At 38.9% G+C, this 18,723-nt stretch overlaps 1 protein-coding gene across 8 annotated transcripts in view; it reads left to right on the top strand.

The window, feature by feature from the left end:
• The window catches only part of DOCK4 (dedicator of cytokinesis 4), a 541,157-nt gene that overhangs the window by 386,573 nt on the left and 135,861 nt on the right, over positions 1–18,723 (top strand). For all 8 annotated transcript variants that reach the window (XM_060196434.1, XM_060196436.1, XM_060196435.1 and 5 more), the window contains exons 23-24: positions 3,716–3,908; positions 17,755–17,882. In XM_060196434.1, the coding sequence (XP_060052417.1) occupies positions 3,716–3,908; positions 17,755–17,882 (321 nt within the window). The remainder of the gene's footprint in view (positions 1–3,715; positions 3,909–17,754; positions 17,883–18,723) is intronic.

Raw genomic sequence — 18,723 nt, 5'->3', positions numbered from 1 at the left:
TAGTTTCTCACTGATACTATATCCAAGAGATTCTGGAGAATTTTTCCATCTTTAAAGGTGAAGAAATATTCTGTTATATTACTTGTGTTTTCACTCAGTCTTGACACTCTTCTGAACTGACTTAGGTTTCTGTGGTAAAAGGTTGTAGAGCATTTCTTAGTTTATATGTTTACCATATTGGTTTCTATTGCTTTAGATTCTCAGTCCTTCCATCAAGTTAGTAAAATAGCTTTAGTACCTTTGAATAACTATATTGGAACTTTCTCTTTTCACTCATAGCTTTTTATCAAGAGATAATATATTAAGATGTCAGTAATGTTTCTGAATTTCTTCTTAAGCTACTCATCATTCTCTGTTATTTGGGACAGTATTCTTTACATGTAAATTTTCATGTGATTTTTTGTTTGATAAAACTAATATAAAGTGTTTATTCTCTTTATTAAACAATAAAGATGTTATCTCTCTATATTTGGGAAAGCAAAAGAATGCTACCCACCTCTCTCTGTCAGAGGTCCCTTTTGACCCTACATCATCATAATTCTCTCTTCTAAAAAGAAAGGTATTAGGGGGTCATGTGGTAAGTAGCACAGCAGGTTAAGCACATGTGGTGCAAAGCGCAAGGACCAGCATAAGGATCCCGGTTCGAGCCCCTGGCTCCCCACCTGTAGGGGAGTCACTTCACAGGCAGTGAAGCAGGTCTGCAGGTGTCTATCTTTCTCTTCCCCCTCTCTGTCTTCCCCTCCTCTCTCCATTTCTCTCTGTCCTATCCAACAACAATGACATGAACAAAAACAATAATAACTACAAAAACAGTAAAACAACAAGGGCAACAAAAGGGAAAATAAATAATAAAATTAAATTTTAAAAAATGACTTCTCTTTCTTAAAGAAAGTAAGAAAGAAAGAAAGAAAGAAAGAAAGAAAAGAAGGAAGGAAGAAAGGTATTAGAGCCAAATGGTGGTACACTTGGTTGAACTCACAAGTTACAGTGCACAAGGACCCAGGCTCAAGCCCTACAGGAGAAAAGCTTCATGAGTAATACAACAGTGCTACAGGTGTTTCTCTTTCTCCCCCTTTCAATGTTCCCTTTTCTTCTCAATTTTTCTCTTTATCTATCCGATGAATAAATGAATGGATGAATAAAAATTTAAAAATAAAGGTGCCACTGCTATTATCTATCTAGTATATTATTTTTTGATTTTTATATAAGAAATTACCACATGCTTAGTGACTTTACATAAGATCCATTTATTAACTAGTAGTTCTATCATTCAAAATACTTATTTGGAAATTCTCTTAGACTCTCTTATAGTCAAACATAGAGGTGTTGACTTAGATGTCTTATATAGAGGCTGGGGGTGGAGTTCCCTTTCAAGAAGCAATTGATATTGAATAATAATCATTTCAGTTGTGTTTGTAAAACCAAGATTCCCATTTCCTTGCTGTCTGTGAGAAAGGGAAACAGGATAGAGAAAGGTACTCACTCACCTTCTAGAGACCACTCACATTCCTTGGTATGTGGTCCCCCATCCTTAAAACCATTAATAGTATTTCAGATCTTTATAATCTCTCTGATTTATTCTGCCTTGAGCTAGAAAATAATTCTATTTGGGGTGTTTATGCATTTAGCTCAGGTCCATCTGGATAATATTCATAGTTTCAGTTGACTCATTTGTCTAAAAAGTCATTTTTGCCATGTTGTAGTGTAATGTAACTATGAGAACAACACAACGCAATAGAAGTTTTAGGGATGGCTGAGAAGTTGGTGTAGTGGATAACACATTGGACTTTCAAATGTGAAGACTCAAGTTTAAATCCCTGCTTTATGTGAACCAGAGTGAATACTTGGTCAGATTCATATCCTCTCTCTCTCTCTCTTTCTCTCCTTCATTCAAAAATAATTATTGGGGTCATCTTATAACTCTGTCATATCCATAGCCTATTGTATCTGCTGTTTTCTTTCTTTCTTTCTTCTGTGAGAGGAGAGTGAAAGATGGAGGGGGTAGTGTAACCAGAGCACTGCTTAGCTCTGGCTTATGGTGGTTCTGGGAATTAAGCCTGTGATTGTTTTCATTGTCACTGCTAAACTGCCTTAAAGGCAGAAATTCAGTTTTCTTATTACACTTGGCACTCTTTTTTGTGTGGGCTACAACTCCCTGAATATCCTGTCCAAAACAGGAAACAAAGAAACCATTCTAATGATTCTTCATAATGAATCACTAGAAGGCAGCCCCACAGATCTGGCTATCCTGGGCCTAGTAGGAGACATAGTCCTTCTAACCTAAACTAAATTCACTAATGACTCTGTCCTTGGGAGCCCTACCCTGGGCAGAACTACTAGCTAATTGTAACAGTGGTATTTGACTTCCTATTCCTTAGAGCCCATCTTTTGGAGCCCCAAGAGAAAAGAGAAATGACAGGAATTGAGGCTCTGGATTTTTTAACATTATCTTTCTCTCTTTGTCTTAGCTATCAGGCAGGTCCAAACAAAATAGTCACTGCCTCATCATCAGGTGCTTTTCCCCATATCCTTTTAAATATTTATATCTTATACTGCAGACATACTCAGATGGGTTTTTGAAGTAAAGAGGTATCAATAGAGAATTAACTAGTAAGAATTCCTGAGGAAAAATTTAGTTGACTTTTCAGGGATCAAAAAGCTGGACTATTTTTTTTGTTTGTTTTTTAGGCCAGAGCACTGCATAGCTCTGGTGCTGGGGACTGAATTGATATCTTTGGCATCAGAAACAGGCCCTGACTCTTCTGGCTCTTTTTGTTGCTGCTATATAGATAAATGCCCAAACCCACAAATTCGAATTTGATTTTGTGCTTGAATCATGAACACATGAAGACTCAACCTACTTTTGTTGTCATTGGGTCTCACTGAATCTCAGTATATTGTAAACACATACCTCCCTTCCATTACAAGTAGAGTTATAGCTGGTCAACTTTCCCTTCAGTGACCCTTCTGTTTGTGAAATTTTATAAGACTAAGTTTGTCTTACTGCACAATTCTTGACCAAGTTTTAGCTATGCCCCTTAGGATTTGGTAATACCATATTTTTATTCTTAAAAAGTTATCAGTTATTTATACAAAGAATATTATTCTTAGTACATATATTTCTATATATACAATAAACCTTGAAACAACTTATGGGACTGTTCTAATAATCTTTCCATTTTATAGATAATAAAACCAAAACCTAGGGGTCTAAAAAAAGCTAACTTGTTCAACATTACAGAGTTAATAAAAAAGCAAAGCTATATAAAATCAAGGCCTTCCAATACCCTACCCTGTTAACATTTGGTACTTGATGGAATTGAATTCCTATGTTAGGGAACTATTTATTTGGTTTCTTAAAGTTTCAATATCATCAGCTTTTTAGTTTTAGGTATCAAAAACATTTAACATTCAGTTCCCAACATTCACACATATTTATACAGTCCTGAAATCATTGAATTTTTTTTTCTTGGTAGAGATAGATAAAAATTGAGGGCAGGGGAAGATAGGGAGAAAGATACACCTGCAGTACTGCTTCATGACTTGTGACGCTTTCCCCCTGCAGAAGGGCACTGGGGGCTTGAACCCATGCTCTTGTGCATTGTTACTTATGAGCACTACCACCAAGGGTGTCACCATCGGTCCCTCTCAATGACAATTTAAAGGTAATTTCTTGGAATTCTCTGAAACTTGATTTTAATTCTTTCCTTTTTAGGCTGTGTTTCTGAGCTCCTTTCCAGCTGTGTACTCAGAGCTGTTGAAGCTCTTTGATGTCCGGGAAGTGGCCAACTTGGTACAGGATACTCTGGGTAGTCTGCCAACCATCGTTCATGTAGATGACTCCTTGCAGGCTGTGAAGTTGCAGTGCATTGGCAAAACTGTGGAAAGCCAGCTTTATACCAATCCAGGTAGGTTAGTGAGTTTTTCAGATGTAACAGGATTTCTAGGGACTTGGCAGTGTTGGATCTGATTAAGTGCAAATGTTACCATGTGCAAGGACCTGAGTCCAGGCCCCTGCTACGCAACAGGAAAGCTTGATGAGTGACGAAGCAGGTCTTCACGTATCTCTCTCTCTTCCTTTCTGTCTCCCTAACCCTCTCAGTTTCTCTCTTATATAGTAAAAATGAAATAAAAGGAAAAAAAAAGAAGAAATGGCTGCTGGGAGTAGTGGATTAGCAAACACCAGCAAGCCTCAATTATAATCTTGGTGGCTAAATAAATAGAAAGAAACAGTATTTCTAGAAAGTCATTAGTGCAGTCTTCTAATCATAGATCAGCAGAAGCAATTTAAAAAAAAAACTGGAGCCAGGCAGTGGTGCAACCAGTTAACCCATACAGTGTGCAAGAACCTGGGTTCAAACCTTCAGTTCCCACTTTTAGGGGGAAGCTTCATAAATGGTGAAGCAGGGCTGTAAGTGTCTCTTTTTCTCCCTCTCTGTCTCCTACCCCTTTCAATTTCTTTCATCAAGTAAAACAAACAAACAAAAAAAGACCACTAGTGGAGTGGTGAATTCATTGTGTAGGTACCAATCCACAGTGATAAACCTCGTGGAAATAAAATAAACATAAATAATTTATGAAAACTAAGATTTGCTTTCTAAAAATATTTTATTTGGATAGTAGGGAAATTTGTTCAGTATTCAAATATGAAACTATGTCTTTGAAAACTGTATGTCAAGAAAGAATAACTCTATCAATTAAACTATTTGTTATAATCACAACTATTTGTTAACAAGGACATGTTTTTAATTTTCCTTGCTAGAGGTTTCTTTTTATGCTTGACAATATGTGGTGTCTTCTATGAAAGAGGCTTACAGGAATCTGATATTATCCTAACTTAGTTCTCTATCTCTCTTTTTTGAAGATTTTATTTATTTATTAATGAGAAAGATAGGAGAGAGAGAGTAAGAACCAGACATCACTCTGGTACATGTGCTGCTGGGTATTGAACTCAAGACCACATGCTTGATAGTCTAGTGCTTCTCCTGGACTATTTAGTTCTCTCTTGTTGTATGCTTTACATTGGGTTGTTCTAGCTCTCCCCCTGCCAAGAAAATTGGTTCAGTCCTGCTAGTTTTCGCGGGCCCGCTTGTCCCCGCCCCAAGGAACCCCGAGAGAGTTCCAGAGTTGCAGAGTTCGAGAGTGCTTGGTGCCGCCGCGGGGGAAAGAGGCAACAGAGTTCTGTTTGGTGATTAGTTTGGGTTAGTTTATGAATCGTTGTTCCTGAATAAAGAAATACAGCTTCCCTGCCCAGCCGTGTGTCTTCGAGTCTCTGTTACCCGCCCATGAAGCTAGCCCGGCCAGCTGGAGCCTCCGAATTTTAACAACAGTTTCTTTTTATTCTTGAAAGTTTTCCATCAATTTAAACTGAAGTAAAGATTTTGTGTATAGTCACATCTGTTTTATTCTAACAGCCAGCAACAGTTTCCTAAACTAATTTTGTAGGGGCCAGGTGGTGGTGCATCTGGTTAAGTGCTCACATTACAGAGAAAAAAATTGCTATAATCCAGAAGAGGTAATAATAGTGCATCTTTATAAGGGGTGATATGATCATTTATTGGACAAGGGTAGAAATAACTCAAGAGATTAAGGAAATATGGATATTGGAAGGTCTGTACAAGGAACTTGAAGACAAGTCCAGAGTTGATTTTGAGAAGTTGATTGTGGCACTGTTGAGAGAAGGAAAAGAAGAAGTGAAAGTTTGCCTTTCTTGTTATATGAGATTCTCCCATAGAGGATGACCATAGAGAAGCACAAACTTCTAGAGAAACAAAAGCGCCTCCATTCTAGATCACCTAGAGGTGCCTGTGAATCTAATTATGAGGAAAGACTTCTGTCACTGCACCTGGAACACGAGATTTGTCTTGATGTTTAGTGACTTAACACTGAGGAAAACAAAAATCATCACATTTAAATAGGAAGGAAGCTGTTTCCAGAGGAAAAACAGCCAACTATCTCTGAGACAGCTTAAACTACCCTTTATATATGTCACATGTGGCCTAACTACTGTGTTAGAGATATGGGGAGTGTCCCTAGTCACTCTGAAATTCTAAGTTAGAAAAAAGTGTGCTCAAGGGATACCACAGATTGTATCAAAGTTCAAGGTAAAAGGTGTTCTAGCCTATTATTAGAGAGTATGTTCCCTACAGCTCACAAAAGTAGGTCAATCCTATTGTAAAAAGGACAATATAAAACTGTGTGCTGATGTCACATAGAATCATAGTAAAAGAAATTTCAGTAAAAATTCTTGAAAACAACTGGTAAAAAGATCAAGTCCACCTTTTGGCCTCTTCTTTTTTTCAAAAAAAAAAAAAGAGAGAAATAAAGGAGAAGAGGGAGAGAAAGAAAAGTAGGTACATACACACAGGATGCAAAAAGAGTGCACACCCAGGGAGGTGGTCCAACAAGTATAATGCAGGACTATGAGGCCCTGAGATCTGTCCCTGGAGTTATAGATGACAGAATGGTACTCTGGCCTCTCTCTCTTGTTCTCAGAAAATGATTAAGTAAAACTTAAAACATAGAAATAAAGGAGTCTTTCCATAACCAGTCAGCAGGGCTGAATAAACCCCCACAGTTCCATCTCTAAGGTTAGAGTCTAATGCATCTGACCAAATCTGAAGGACATAGCTAAGATTTGGTATTTTAAATACATCTGTATTTGATTTCTAAGTTTAGCAAGCTATATAATTTATAAAAATTGAGCCACTTACTTTTTCCCTTCCTTTTCACTGTAGTGTTCTTTCTATTTCCTGAAGGCCAGAAAAGTATCTACATTATTTTGAAGAAGATAGCTTTGGTTTTGAGAAAAAAATAGAATTGAAATAAAGAGAATGGTTGTAGCGTAGAAGGCAAGCAAAGAGATGGAGGTTTAAGGCAGTGATAGCAAGAAGCCTGACAGCTCCTAGACTCTGCAAGATCAACTCTGGATAGCTGTGTTGTTGTTGTTGTTTCTTTGTTTGTTTATAAAAATGAAACACTGACAAAACCATAGTATAAGAGGGTATAACTCCACACAATTCCCAAGCTGTGTTTTTTTTTAATCAGCTGCTCTCTGGTGTCCACTGCTTCACTCTCTTTGTAGCAGAAGTTTATGGTCATTGCTAAGCTATTTTCTTCTGAAGAAAAAGTCATGTATGTTTTGTCATGGGATAATTGAGTGGTTTATCATGAAACAGTGCAGATAACAGATAAGCAAAAAAAAAGATCTAAAGTTACTAAGCAAAATGATAGAGTAGCACTATTTTTATTTGCCTATAAACTAAATCAGGTGTTTTAGGTAAACATTTCTTAAGGTAATGCCCAAGTATAATTCTTTTTTTTTCCCAGAAACTTCCAAGTGCTCACAAGCATTCCAAGGTTGTAATAAAAATAAAAAGGAAAAGGGGCCGGACAGTGGTGCATTTGGTTGAGTGCACATATTACCATTTACAAGAACCAGAGTTCAAGCCCCCAGTCTCTAACTATGCAGGGGAAGTTTCACTAGCAAGTGAAGTTGTATTACAGGTGTCTTCTTTTCCTTCTCTTCCTTCTTTCTCCTTTCTTTCTTTCTTTCTTTCTTTCTTTCTTTCTTTCTTTCATTCTTTCTTTCTTTCTTTCTCTCTCTCTTTCTCTCTCTGTGTCTCTCTCTTTCTTTCCTTCTTTCTTTCTTTCTTTCTTTCTTTCTTTCTTTCTTTCTTTCTTTCTTTCTTTCTTTCTTTTTCCAGAGCACTACTAAACTCTAGTTTATGGTGTTGTAGGGGATTGAACTTGGGACTTTGGAGCCTCAAGCCTAAAAGTCACTTTGCATAACCATTGTGCTATCTATCCCTGCCCCTCTTCTTTTTCTTGTTCTGTCTCCTCCTTCTGTCTGTTTCTCTCTACATCCAATTAATTAACTAATTAATTAATTAATTTAAAAATTAAAATAAAATTAAAAGGGAAATGTGAGTTGTTAAACTATGTAGAAGTATATTATGGGAATTATTTCCCTCATTCCATTTTAGTCATTTACCTGAAAGAATTTGTTGATGATTTGTCTATTAATTTGACAACTTTAAGAATAAAATTGACTGTAGTTGATAAGTACCTTGTATCTTTTATTTCTTAAATCTGTCATTGAGTTTTAGTTTGTCTTGCACTGAATGTGATTAAATTCTTTTCATATTGAAAAAGTCAGAAAAGACCATCAGGCTTTTGATATAGGTATTAGAAAAACTAGTAGAGTTGCTAGGGGCTTCTTTTTTCTTTGGAAGAAAAATGTTAATTTAAAACCATTAGAAAAAATGTGCTGAACTTGGAATTCTTGTTAGTGTTGTTCTGCACATTTCTTTTTTAAAAAAATTTTTTATTTATAAAAAGGAAACATTGACAAAACCATAGCATAAGAGGGGTAGAACTTCACATAATTCCCACCACCAGAACACTGCATCCCGTCCCCTCCCCTGACAACTCTCCTATTCTTTAGCCCTCTGGGAGTATGGACCCAAGGTCATTGTGGGATGCAGAAAGTTGAAGATCTGGCCTCTGTAATTGCTTCCCCACTGAACATGAGCATTGACTGGCCGATCCATACTCCCAGTCTGCCTCTCTCCCTAGTGGGGAAGGGCTCTGGGGAAGCAGAGCTCCAGGACACATTGGTGGGGTTGTCTGTCCAGGGAAGTCTGGTCAGCATCATGCTAGCATTGGAACCTGGTGGCTGACAAGAGAGTTAACATACAAAGCCAAACAAATTGTTGAGCAATCATGGACCTAAGGGCTGGAATAGTGCAGATGAAGAATTTGGGGTTCCTCCATTTTGTAGTTAACTAGTCGGCATATTTTAGTTAAATTCCAAAGGGCCTGTGGCTGTACTAGTTTTTTGTTTGTTTGTTTGTTTGTCTTCCTTTTTCTTTTTCCCCGAGCCTGAAATCTGATATGCAGATGGATCCAACTTATTATCTGGGGAGATGATGTCATGGCTGGGCAAAGGACCTGAAAGCTGGATCTGGGAAGAGAGTAGCTCCCTAATATGGGAAAGGTATATAAATATTGTTGACTGTAAACCTCGTCGATTTGATGTGATTTGAGGTCCATAGTCAGCTCTAGATCTGAGCTCACATTCAGTGGTCATGAGCAGGAACATTCCAAACTGCCCCAGTATTGACCCATCTTCCTCAGGTGTAGCATAGAGTATGTTGTCCGTCCTCCCTTCTGAGGATGGAACATTCTCTACCATTGTTTATCCAAGTTGAGGGCAAGGTCCTATGGGGGCCCACAAAGGGGTCTATTGTGTTGTTCCTGATAGAAATGACCAGTAACAGTGGAGAGAGGGATTTATTTGAGGTCTAGGCCCATCAAGTCTGTTTGGGATTTTCAGGACTCCCTGTTTAGGGCCCCAGCTGATGGAATGGCCTGATAGTGACTAAAGAGTCATCGTTAAAGTATGCCAGTCTCTAGCCCTTATTCAGCTTTTGCAGTCCTTGCTTTGATAAGGGTAGCTTTGGAGTGAGTGAGAGAATTGTAATAAGAAGTAGGTGAGGAGGGTATTTAAGTCTAAATGGACACTATTTCATTATGAACTTGATACTGACTCACTAAAGTCTATTGGGTATTTTTGCTTTCAGGTATATATTTTGCCCTAATTTATGGATACATATGAAGCATGTCCTCTATCTTGTGGGACCAGGTCTATAACTAGGTTTTGGGACTTTGTTAGGAAGTGAACCTCCTGGAATGGAATTAGAGACTACCATGAAAGGAAAGGTCTCACCCAAGTAATGAGGGTGAGGGGTTGACATTCCATGCCTAATGTCTCTGGACACAGTCTGAAGTGAAGCATGCTGAGGTGGTACACGTTGCATTGATTAGGCTGGGATCAGCAGACACAATATAATTTGGTATGACTTGAGAGAAGCATGCGGGAAAGTGAACCCCACCCTAGAAGTTCCAGGACTGGGGGAAATATAGGTTCTATAGAGGAAATAGGAGGTTCCTGCTGTCTTAGGGTTTAAGAATACAATAGATAGTTATTGCTATAATCACATTATTTGGCAATTGGGTTAGCTTTGAAATATCCCTTTGTTAGGATTTGCTGTATCATACACATCATCACTACATTTTATGTCCTTTGACATTATTTGTATATAGCTATGCCACTGGTTGCTTCTGTTCTCCCTGGTCTAGGCTTTTGAGGGAGTCAATATATCAAAGACTCAGCCTGTGTATTAAAAATACTCAGTCTGTGCTTTAAAAAGTTTGAGATATTCAATCAGTTTTTCTCCTCTCATATTACTTAGTGATTTATATGACTACAAATTAATAGGAGTGTACAAAAAACCATTCTCACCACTAAAAGACTGTGTCCCATCCCACGCCCCCCCACCCCTACACACACACACAAAGCTGAACATCTACCCTCACCCTCCACCCAGGGTTTATACTTTGGTGCCCTACTCCAAATTTAGTCAGATCCTGCTTTGAGTTCCCTTTTCTGTTGTTCTTTCTCAACTTCTGTTTATGAGTGGGATCATCCCATACTCATCTTTATCTTTCTGACTTAGCTCACTTAACATAATTCCTTCTAGCTCTGTCCAAGATGGGTCAGAGAAGGTGGGTTCATTTTTCTTAATAGCTGCATAGTATTCCATTGTGTATATATACCACAGCTTTCTCAGCCACTCATCTGTTGTTGGGCACCTGGGTTCCTTCCAGGTTTTAGCTATTACAAATTGTGCTGCTATGAACATAGGTGTACATGTATCTTTTTGGTTGGGCATTATGGAATCCTTGGGGTATATACCCAGGAGAGGAATGACTTGGTCATATGGAAGGTTCATGTCTAGCCTTGGGAGAGTTCTCCAGACTGCTCTCCACAGAGATTGTAACAATTTACATTCCCACCAGCAGTGCAGAAGGGTTCCTTTGTCCCCAGCCTCTCCAGCATTTGTTGCTGCTGTCCTTTTTGATGTATGCCATTCTTACAGGAGTGAGGTGGTATCTTAGTGTTGTCTTAATTTGCATTTCTCTGACAATCAGTGACCTAGAGCAGTTTTTCATATGTTTGTTAGCCTTTTGGATCTCCTTGGTTGTGAATGTCTTGTTCATATCCTCTGCCCATTTTTGGATGGGGTAATTTGCTTTTTTGGTGCTAAGTTTGCTGAGCTCTTTATATATTTTGGTGATTAGTTTCTTGTCTGATATATGGCATGTGAAGATCTTCTCCCATTCTGTGAGGGGTCTCTTTGTTTGTGTGATAGTTTCTTTGGATGTGCAGAAGCTTTTCAATTTGATGTAGTCCCATTGGTTTGTTTCTGCTTTAGTCTTCCTTGCAATTGGGTTTGATTCATCAAAGATGTCCTTGAGGTGTAGGTGGGAAAGTGTTTTACCAATGTTTTCCTCTAAGTATTTGATTGTTTCTGGTCTGACATCTAGGTCTTTGATCCATTTGGAGTTGATTTTTGTTTCTGGTGAGATAAAGTGGTTCAATTTCATTCTTCTGCATGTTACAACCCAGTTTTCCCAGCACCATTTATTGAATAGAGTCTCCTTCCTTTATTTAATAATTTGGGCCCCCTTATCAATGATTAGATGTACATAGGTGTGGGAGGTTATTTCTGGGCTTTCAATTCTGTTCTACTGGTCTGTGTGCCTATTTTTGTTCCAATACCAGGCTGTTTTGATGATGATGGTCTTATAATGTAGTTTGAGATCTAGGAGTGTGATGCCTCCATTTCTGTTTCTTTTCCTCAAGATTGTTTTGCCAATTATAGGTGTTTTTCTGGTTCCAGATTGTTCTGGACATGTCATGTCGGTTTTCAAACATAAAATTGCATTTTAAAAAATGACCCAGACTCAAGAAGCTTTTGATTAGAGGCCATTAATGTTTTCCTGTCTTGGCTCTCTGATATACCTCCCTGCCCTTAGTTCTCTTTCCACAAACTTTCTTTCTTTAACTGGAAGTACTCAGGAGTGAAGACTTTTAAATATCTTCTGCTGTTAAGGAGCTTATAAAGCACTGGACCAGAGAGATAACTCACCAGGTAGAGCATGTTCCTTGCCAGCATGGGAGGTGATTTTGCACTGGGAGAAACTCTGATGCCATGGTTCCTCTCTCTCTCTCTCTGTCTATCTAAATAGAAAAGGAACATGGAACAGTGAAATTGTGTGTGAATGAGGGAGATTTTCATAGGTCAAGGAGACAGCACATAAAACTGTCACAGACTGTCATGGCTGAGACCCTTATGTGCCATGGATTCCTTACCCCAACATGACCATATGCCAGAGCTGAGCATGTTTCTCTCTCTCTCTCTCTCTCTCTCTCTCTCTCTGTCTCTCCCACCCTCCCTTCCTCCATCTCTTGAGAATTAATAAAAAAGTAAAATGTTCCCATGTGTGGTTTTTTAAGTGTATCTAGTAAAGCTATATTAAAGTTCAAGTTCTTACAGAAGCACTTTGAAAAGATTTCCTCTGAGGGGGAAAGAAACCTAAGATGAAAAATATTCATCACTGAAATCTTACTTGACCTTAAGTTTTATCTGTGGCATTTAAACATAAATCTAAATTTTTGCATTCTTTAGATTACTGAAGACCTACTTCAGACTTTGTTCTCTGAACTTTTCAGTATTGATTGTATGAGCAAACACATTACTGAAGAAATAGTGAAACTAAAACTGTGTCTTTTCATTTCTTACCTATCACATGTCCACATTTTCACATTTTCAGGGGGTGGAGAGTGGGGCCAGACTGTTTGCCTTGTTTCCTGTACCTCAAGAAGTTGATGTGGTTTGTTTTGAAGTATATTATTGAACTAGCTACATTTTCCTGGCGTCTGAAGGCAACACCAGCAGATGGAGTCATTGCAAATTGGATGTGATAATGTGCATTCACTTGCTTCCCATCTAAACTGCTGAAAAGATATGGCAGTTCTTATATTAGTAGCTCCTCATATCCAATGCACACATGGTATATATCATTCATTCATTCAACAAACATGTGTTTGGGACAGAGCTCACTCCCGGTATTACATAGGAAGTATTCATGTAAATCAAACAGGCACATCCCTGCCTTTAAGTCTGCTTATAGTCTGGCATGAAAGCAGATGTTGATATGATAAAGTGTAGCAGCTGTTGTGTTAAGGGAAATGTATGGGGTACTGCATAGCAGGGAGGCTCTGTTAACGACAATTAGTGATCCAAATGGCTGACACATCTCCCACATTTATACTTCTGGGCTAGTTTTCTCCTCTAACTCCAAATTTGATTATCTTGCTATCCTCTCAAGACCTCTTTTTTATTTTTCTCCTTTCCCCCACCCCATCTTGGCATGTGGCAGTGCCATTTCTCTAGACACCACACACTTGTTCTTGAAGCCCTTTTCTTCTTCTTCTCCCTCTCCCTCTCCCTCTCCCTCTCCCTCTCCCTCTCCCTCTCCCTCTCCCTCTCCCTCTCCCTCTCCCTCTCCCCCTCCTCCTCCTCTTCCTCCTCCTCCTCCTCCTCCTCTTCCTCCTTCTCCTTCTTCTACTTCTTCTTTTGCTTTTTGCCCTACATCTATTCACATCCTCAAAACTGCTTTAGGGTCTCCATAGGATCTGTCACACTTGGCCACATAACCTGACCCCACCTATTATGTCTCCACTCCAAACTGTATATGGTCTGAATTGTCTCAGTCATTTTTATACATACTTCAACTATTCTGCTTTCTCATTCCTATCCACACAACCAAAGTTCCCTCTCAATTTCTCTCTGTTCTATCAAATAAAATAGAAAGGAAGAAAAAAGAGAGGAAAAGAAAGTAGCTACAGGGAGCAGTAGATTCGTATACTGAATGGTGTCACTTCTGGTTCTTTGGTTGACTTCCCAGTTGCCTTGTTCTGTTTTGTTTTGTTTTGAGAAGACCCTCCAGAACTGATTGGCCAGGCTTTCTGATCTGTCTCTATCTACCTTCCCCATCCTATTTCCTTATTACTTCTTTTTCTCTCTCTCTCTTTTTTCCCCTTGCCTCCAGGGTTATCGCTGGGACTTGATGCTGCACTAAATCCACTTCTCCCATGGCAGTTTTTTTTCTTTCTTTTTCTGTTTTCCCCTCTACATTATGAGATAGGACAGAGAGAAATTGAGAGGGTAGGGGGAGATAGAGAGTGAGAGAGAAAGACACCTGAAAACCTGCTTCACTACTTTTGAAGGGTCCTTGCTATAAATGTCTCAAACCGGCTGCACTACTGCCAGACTCCCATAAGTTTATTTTATTTCTTTGTTTGCTATGATATTTTTAGCTCAAGCCATGGAGAATATGATTGTAAAGATCTAACTCAGTTGCAGTTTCTTTACTTTTATTTATCGTTAAGACAGAGAGAAATTGAGAATGGGAGGGAAGAGGAAAGAGAAAGAGACACCTGTCATACTGCTTCATCCCTGGGGAAAGTTTTCCCCTACATGTGGTGACTAGGAGCTTGAACCCAGGCCTTTGCAATCTGTAATCTGTACACTCAGCCAGTTATACCACCACCCAGCCCCTCAGCTCCACTTTCTGCTATGCTAATGTTTCTGTGCCCTGCCCCCCCAAATCTCTTCTATGTCCAGTGTTGTTCCACAAGGTTACCCTTGGCCATATGGTTCACAAAAATTTCCCCCTGAGTATGCCAAGAAGCAGTGGCTGGGGTGTCCTTCTGAATCCTGTTTTGCCAGGCTAGTGTGGGGGTGCCTCTTCTCAGGCACGTATTCTCTGGGTTGGAGAGAACACGAGCAGAGGCAGCTACTCACTCAGCGATGCGAGAAAGATGACCCAGGAACCGAGCTGGTGGTGGCCAGGTGATTCAAATCTTTATTCATCTGAGCACCCAAGTTCTTAAAATTCGGAAAATGAAAGTGGCAAGTCAGAAACGAAGTGGCTTAACAATACCATACATGGTTAGGAAAAGGACAGAGAAAGGTAAAAGGGGCCTGGGAAAGATAGGAACTTCCTTAGCAACTGTTGCGAGGGTTTAACTGGTAGGATTAATAATACCCTGCAGGCAGGGAGGGTCTTGAGGAATATATCAAATATATCAAAGAATATATCAAATGAGCAGAATAGGTGGGGAAATAGTGAGGAGACCTTAAGTCATTTGTTAGACAAAGCAGAACATTGATATGTAGATAATAAGAGAGCAGGCCATTGTATCACAGAATGCAGGGTAAGGCAGGAGAGCTGGCTTAAGGTTTTAAGGAATGCCAAGCCCCTGGAGGCAGAAAAATGAAAGGTCTCTGGAGACAGGGAGTAAGCTAACAGGGAAGCAAAAAACTGAGGTCCGTTCCTCTCCCAAGCTCAACCTCAGAAAGAGAGAGTCTGACAGGGAGATTCGTTTCCTCAGTTCCCCAGTTTTCAATGGGAAAAACCTCACCACACTCATCCTGGTTCTCACAGTATTCCCAGTACTTCATTCTGGAGTACCTGTGCATACCCACCACAGGACTTAGAAACTTTACTCTTGTGTGGACAGAATAATAATGATCATTATCTAAAGGATTATTGAGACAAAGATTAGCTTATAACTTTCCTCAAAATTTGCTTATAGGGCAAGATTTATTAGTACATCTCAATTTATTCTCCTTTCTAACACCACATCTATTGGAAATTACTAAAAGGAACCGTCTATTTGGTGAAGTGTGTGCATATTAAGCAAAATGCAAATGAGAATTACTCTATACACTCAACAAGACACACAGTGCAATAAATTTGTCAGATATGTAGAATGTGAGTATAATGACCCTTTTGAGGCTAAATCTGCATAGTAGATCTTACTGTAAAATAGGTGAAAAGTTAAGTGTTTGTTCAACTGTGAGTTTTCTTTTTCCTTGGTATTTCTGATGAGTTCAGTTGATTTCTTTGAAAGGTAAGAATTAGCATTTTAACCAGTCAGCTTATTTGGCATTTCACTGATTCTATCATTTGGATTGACCAACATTGTCCTAGTAATGTAGAAAAGCAAATTTGCAAGGTAAGGAGCCATATATGCAATTCTTTGCAGACCTTACTTTTTCCAAAGTACATGTTTTCTCAACAGTGGGTTGAAGATTGAATTTCTAGAAATCCACTGACCACAGAAACATCAGATAAGCTTTATCTCCCCCTTCTAATTAGACATTATAAGTCAGTGACTCCTATCTTTGAAGCGTTTGGCTTCATTTTCTTAATTATTTTTTATTAAGAAATTATTTTTTTATTTTTTATTTATAAAAAGGAAACATTGACAAAACCATAGGATAAGAGGGGTACAACTTCGCACAGTTCTTACCACCAGACCTCCATATACCAACTCCTCCACTGATAGCTTTACTACTCTTTAACCCTCTGGGAGTTTGGACCCAGGATCCTTGTGGGATGCAGAAGGTTGAAGGTCTGGCTTCTGTAATTGCTTCCCCGCTGAACCTGGGCGTTGACAGGTCGATCCATACTCCCAGCATGTCTCTCTCTTTCCCTAGTGGGGAACGGCTCTGGGGAAGTGGAGCTCCAAGGCACATTGGTGGGGTTGTCTGTCCAGGGAAGTCTGGTCACATTCTGCTAGCATCTGGAACCTGGTGGCTGAAAAGAGAGTTAACATACAAAGCCAAACAAATTGTTGAACATTCATGGACCTAAAGGCTGGAATAGTGCAGGTGAAGTGTTGAGGGGGTCCTCCATTTTGTAGAAATGTTTGGAATTTTCAGGACTCCCTGATTAGGGCCCCAGCTGATGGAATGGCCTGATGGTGACTAAAGAGTCATCGTTAAAGTATGCCAGTCTCTAGCCCTTATTCAGCTTTTGCAGTCCTTGCTTTGATAAGGGTAGCTTTGGAGTGAGTGAGAGAACTGTAATAGGAAGTAGGTGAGGAGGGTATCTAAGTCTAAGTGGACACCATTTCATTATGAACTTGATACTAACTCACTAAATTCTATTGGGTATTTTTGCTTTCAGGTATATATTTTATAAACAAGTTTGCATTTTAACATTCTGTGAAGAATGTGTGTTTCTAATGTGGCTTGCCATATTTTCCCTCCAGGGGTTTGAAGAACTTGTTTCACTACACTCCTCCTGGACCCCCCCCCCCCAGGGTAGAGGGTGAGAAACAGGGAGGAAATAAGAAAGGAGAGCACTACTGCATTGTACCCCTCTTATGAAGTTCTCTCATTGCCTCATGCTCTCTTGTGGTAGCCAGGGGCTTGAACTTGTATCCTAGAACATAAAAGAGTTTGTGCTGGTGGTAAACATTTCCTAGCCACCATGTGGATTATCTTGATATAAGCCAGAACTTCTTGTGTTGGAAAAGCCATGGTAGTGATAATAGTTTCTTGAAAGCTTTCAAAGAGAGAGAAAACCAAATAACAGAAATCTGGTCATGTACAAAAAGTTGAAAATAAGATATCAGCAACCCCAAGATGTTGATTTTGCCAGATATTTTAATATAACTCTTTTCAGAGACTTAAGAGGGGCAAATTGATGGGAGTGAGCTAAATCCTCATCTAACATAGTAGAGAGTCAGTCACAGTGAAAAATCAGGAAATAGCAAGAGAAGTATGCCAAAGAAATTTAAAGATGAAAAGGTAAAATAATTTCTAAAAGAAACCAATTTCAAAAAAAAAAGAGTCAAGACCCTCTTGAATCCAGGGCTGGGGAAAGGAATGATTGCTTTTCATTATCAACCTTGTAGAACCAGTACCTTTTCTAACTACACGTCTTAATAATTTCACTATTAAAATTAGATTATAAAGTAGGTAACAATTTGCAAGAGGTTTGCGTAGGACTCTACAAATGTGACATTAATGCTTCTTCTCTCTTCAGATTCCCGGTACATTCTCCTGCCTGTTGTATTACATCATCTCCACATGCACTTACAAGAACAGAAAGACTTGATCATTTGTGCACGTATCCTTAGCAACGTGTTTTGCCTCATCAAGAAAAATAGTTCAGTAAGTAAATAAAATTCATAGTGTATAGTTCCCATCAAGTTGCGTATGAAAATAAAGGTATTTAAATATTATTTAATCATTTTTAATGAGGGAGAGAGAAAACAGCAGTGTTTAGCTCTATCATATGATCTTGACAGGGAAAAAAACCTGTGGACTCTGGGGTCACAGACATGCAAACTGGTATTCTAGAAGACTGAGTTATTTCCCTAAACCAAGAACTAAAAAAAATAATAAATAAATAAAAGTTTTCAAATAAATCACTCTAAAGAATAAAACTCAGACTTTCACTTTATTTCTAGCTGGTTTGGACTTTTTACTTTTCCTCTGACGAAATTGTTTTAACCTTGTGGGATTGCTATAACCTCAAATAACCTGGGTTTATTGAACTTAAATTTCAAGAAAAAACTCAATACCCAGAGAGAAAAATTAGAAATCTCAAAGCCTCCCACATGTGTCTTTAATCTTGATATGATGGATGCTCTGTGGTAAGAAAAAATTACTGCTTGCAAAGTAAAGCTTTTATTGGTCCATCCTCTGAAAGGTTGCATGAACTAAAAAGGTTGGCCATTGTGTTTGGACTGGGGATTATGGAGATTGTAGAAACAGAGTATAACCCCAAGAGACTGTGGGTATCTTGCCAAACAGCTATTATCCCTAGCAGTAATCACTTAACTTTTTTTCTTTTATTATTTATAAAAAGAGAACATTAACATAACCATAGGATAAGAGGGGTACAACTCCACACAATTCCTACCACCAGAACTCCATATCCTATCCCCTCCCCTGATAGCTTTCCTATTCTTTAACCCTCTGGGAGTATGGACCCAAGATCATTGTGGGA

This window comes from Erinaceus europaeus, chromosome 8 (assembly GCF_950295315.1).
Source record: "Erinaceus europaeus chromosome 8, mEriEur2.1, whole genome shotgun sequence".
Taxonomy (NCBI): Eukaryota; Metazoa; Chordata; class Mammalia; order Eulipotyphla; family Erinaceidae; genus Erinaceus; species Erinaceus europaeus.
This window is presented reverse-complemented; position numbering and strand designations above follow the sequence as displayed.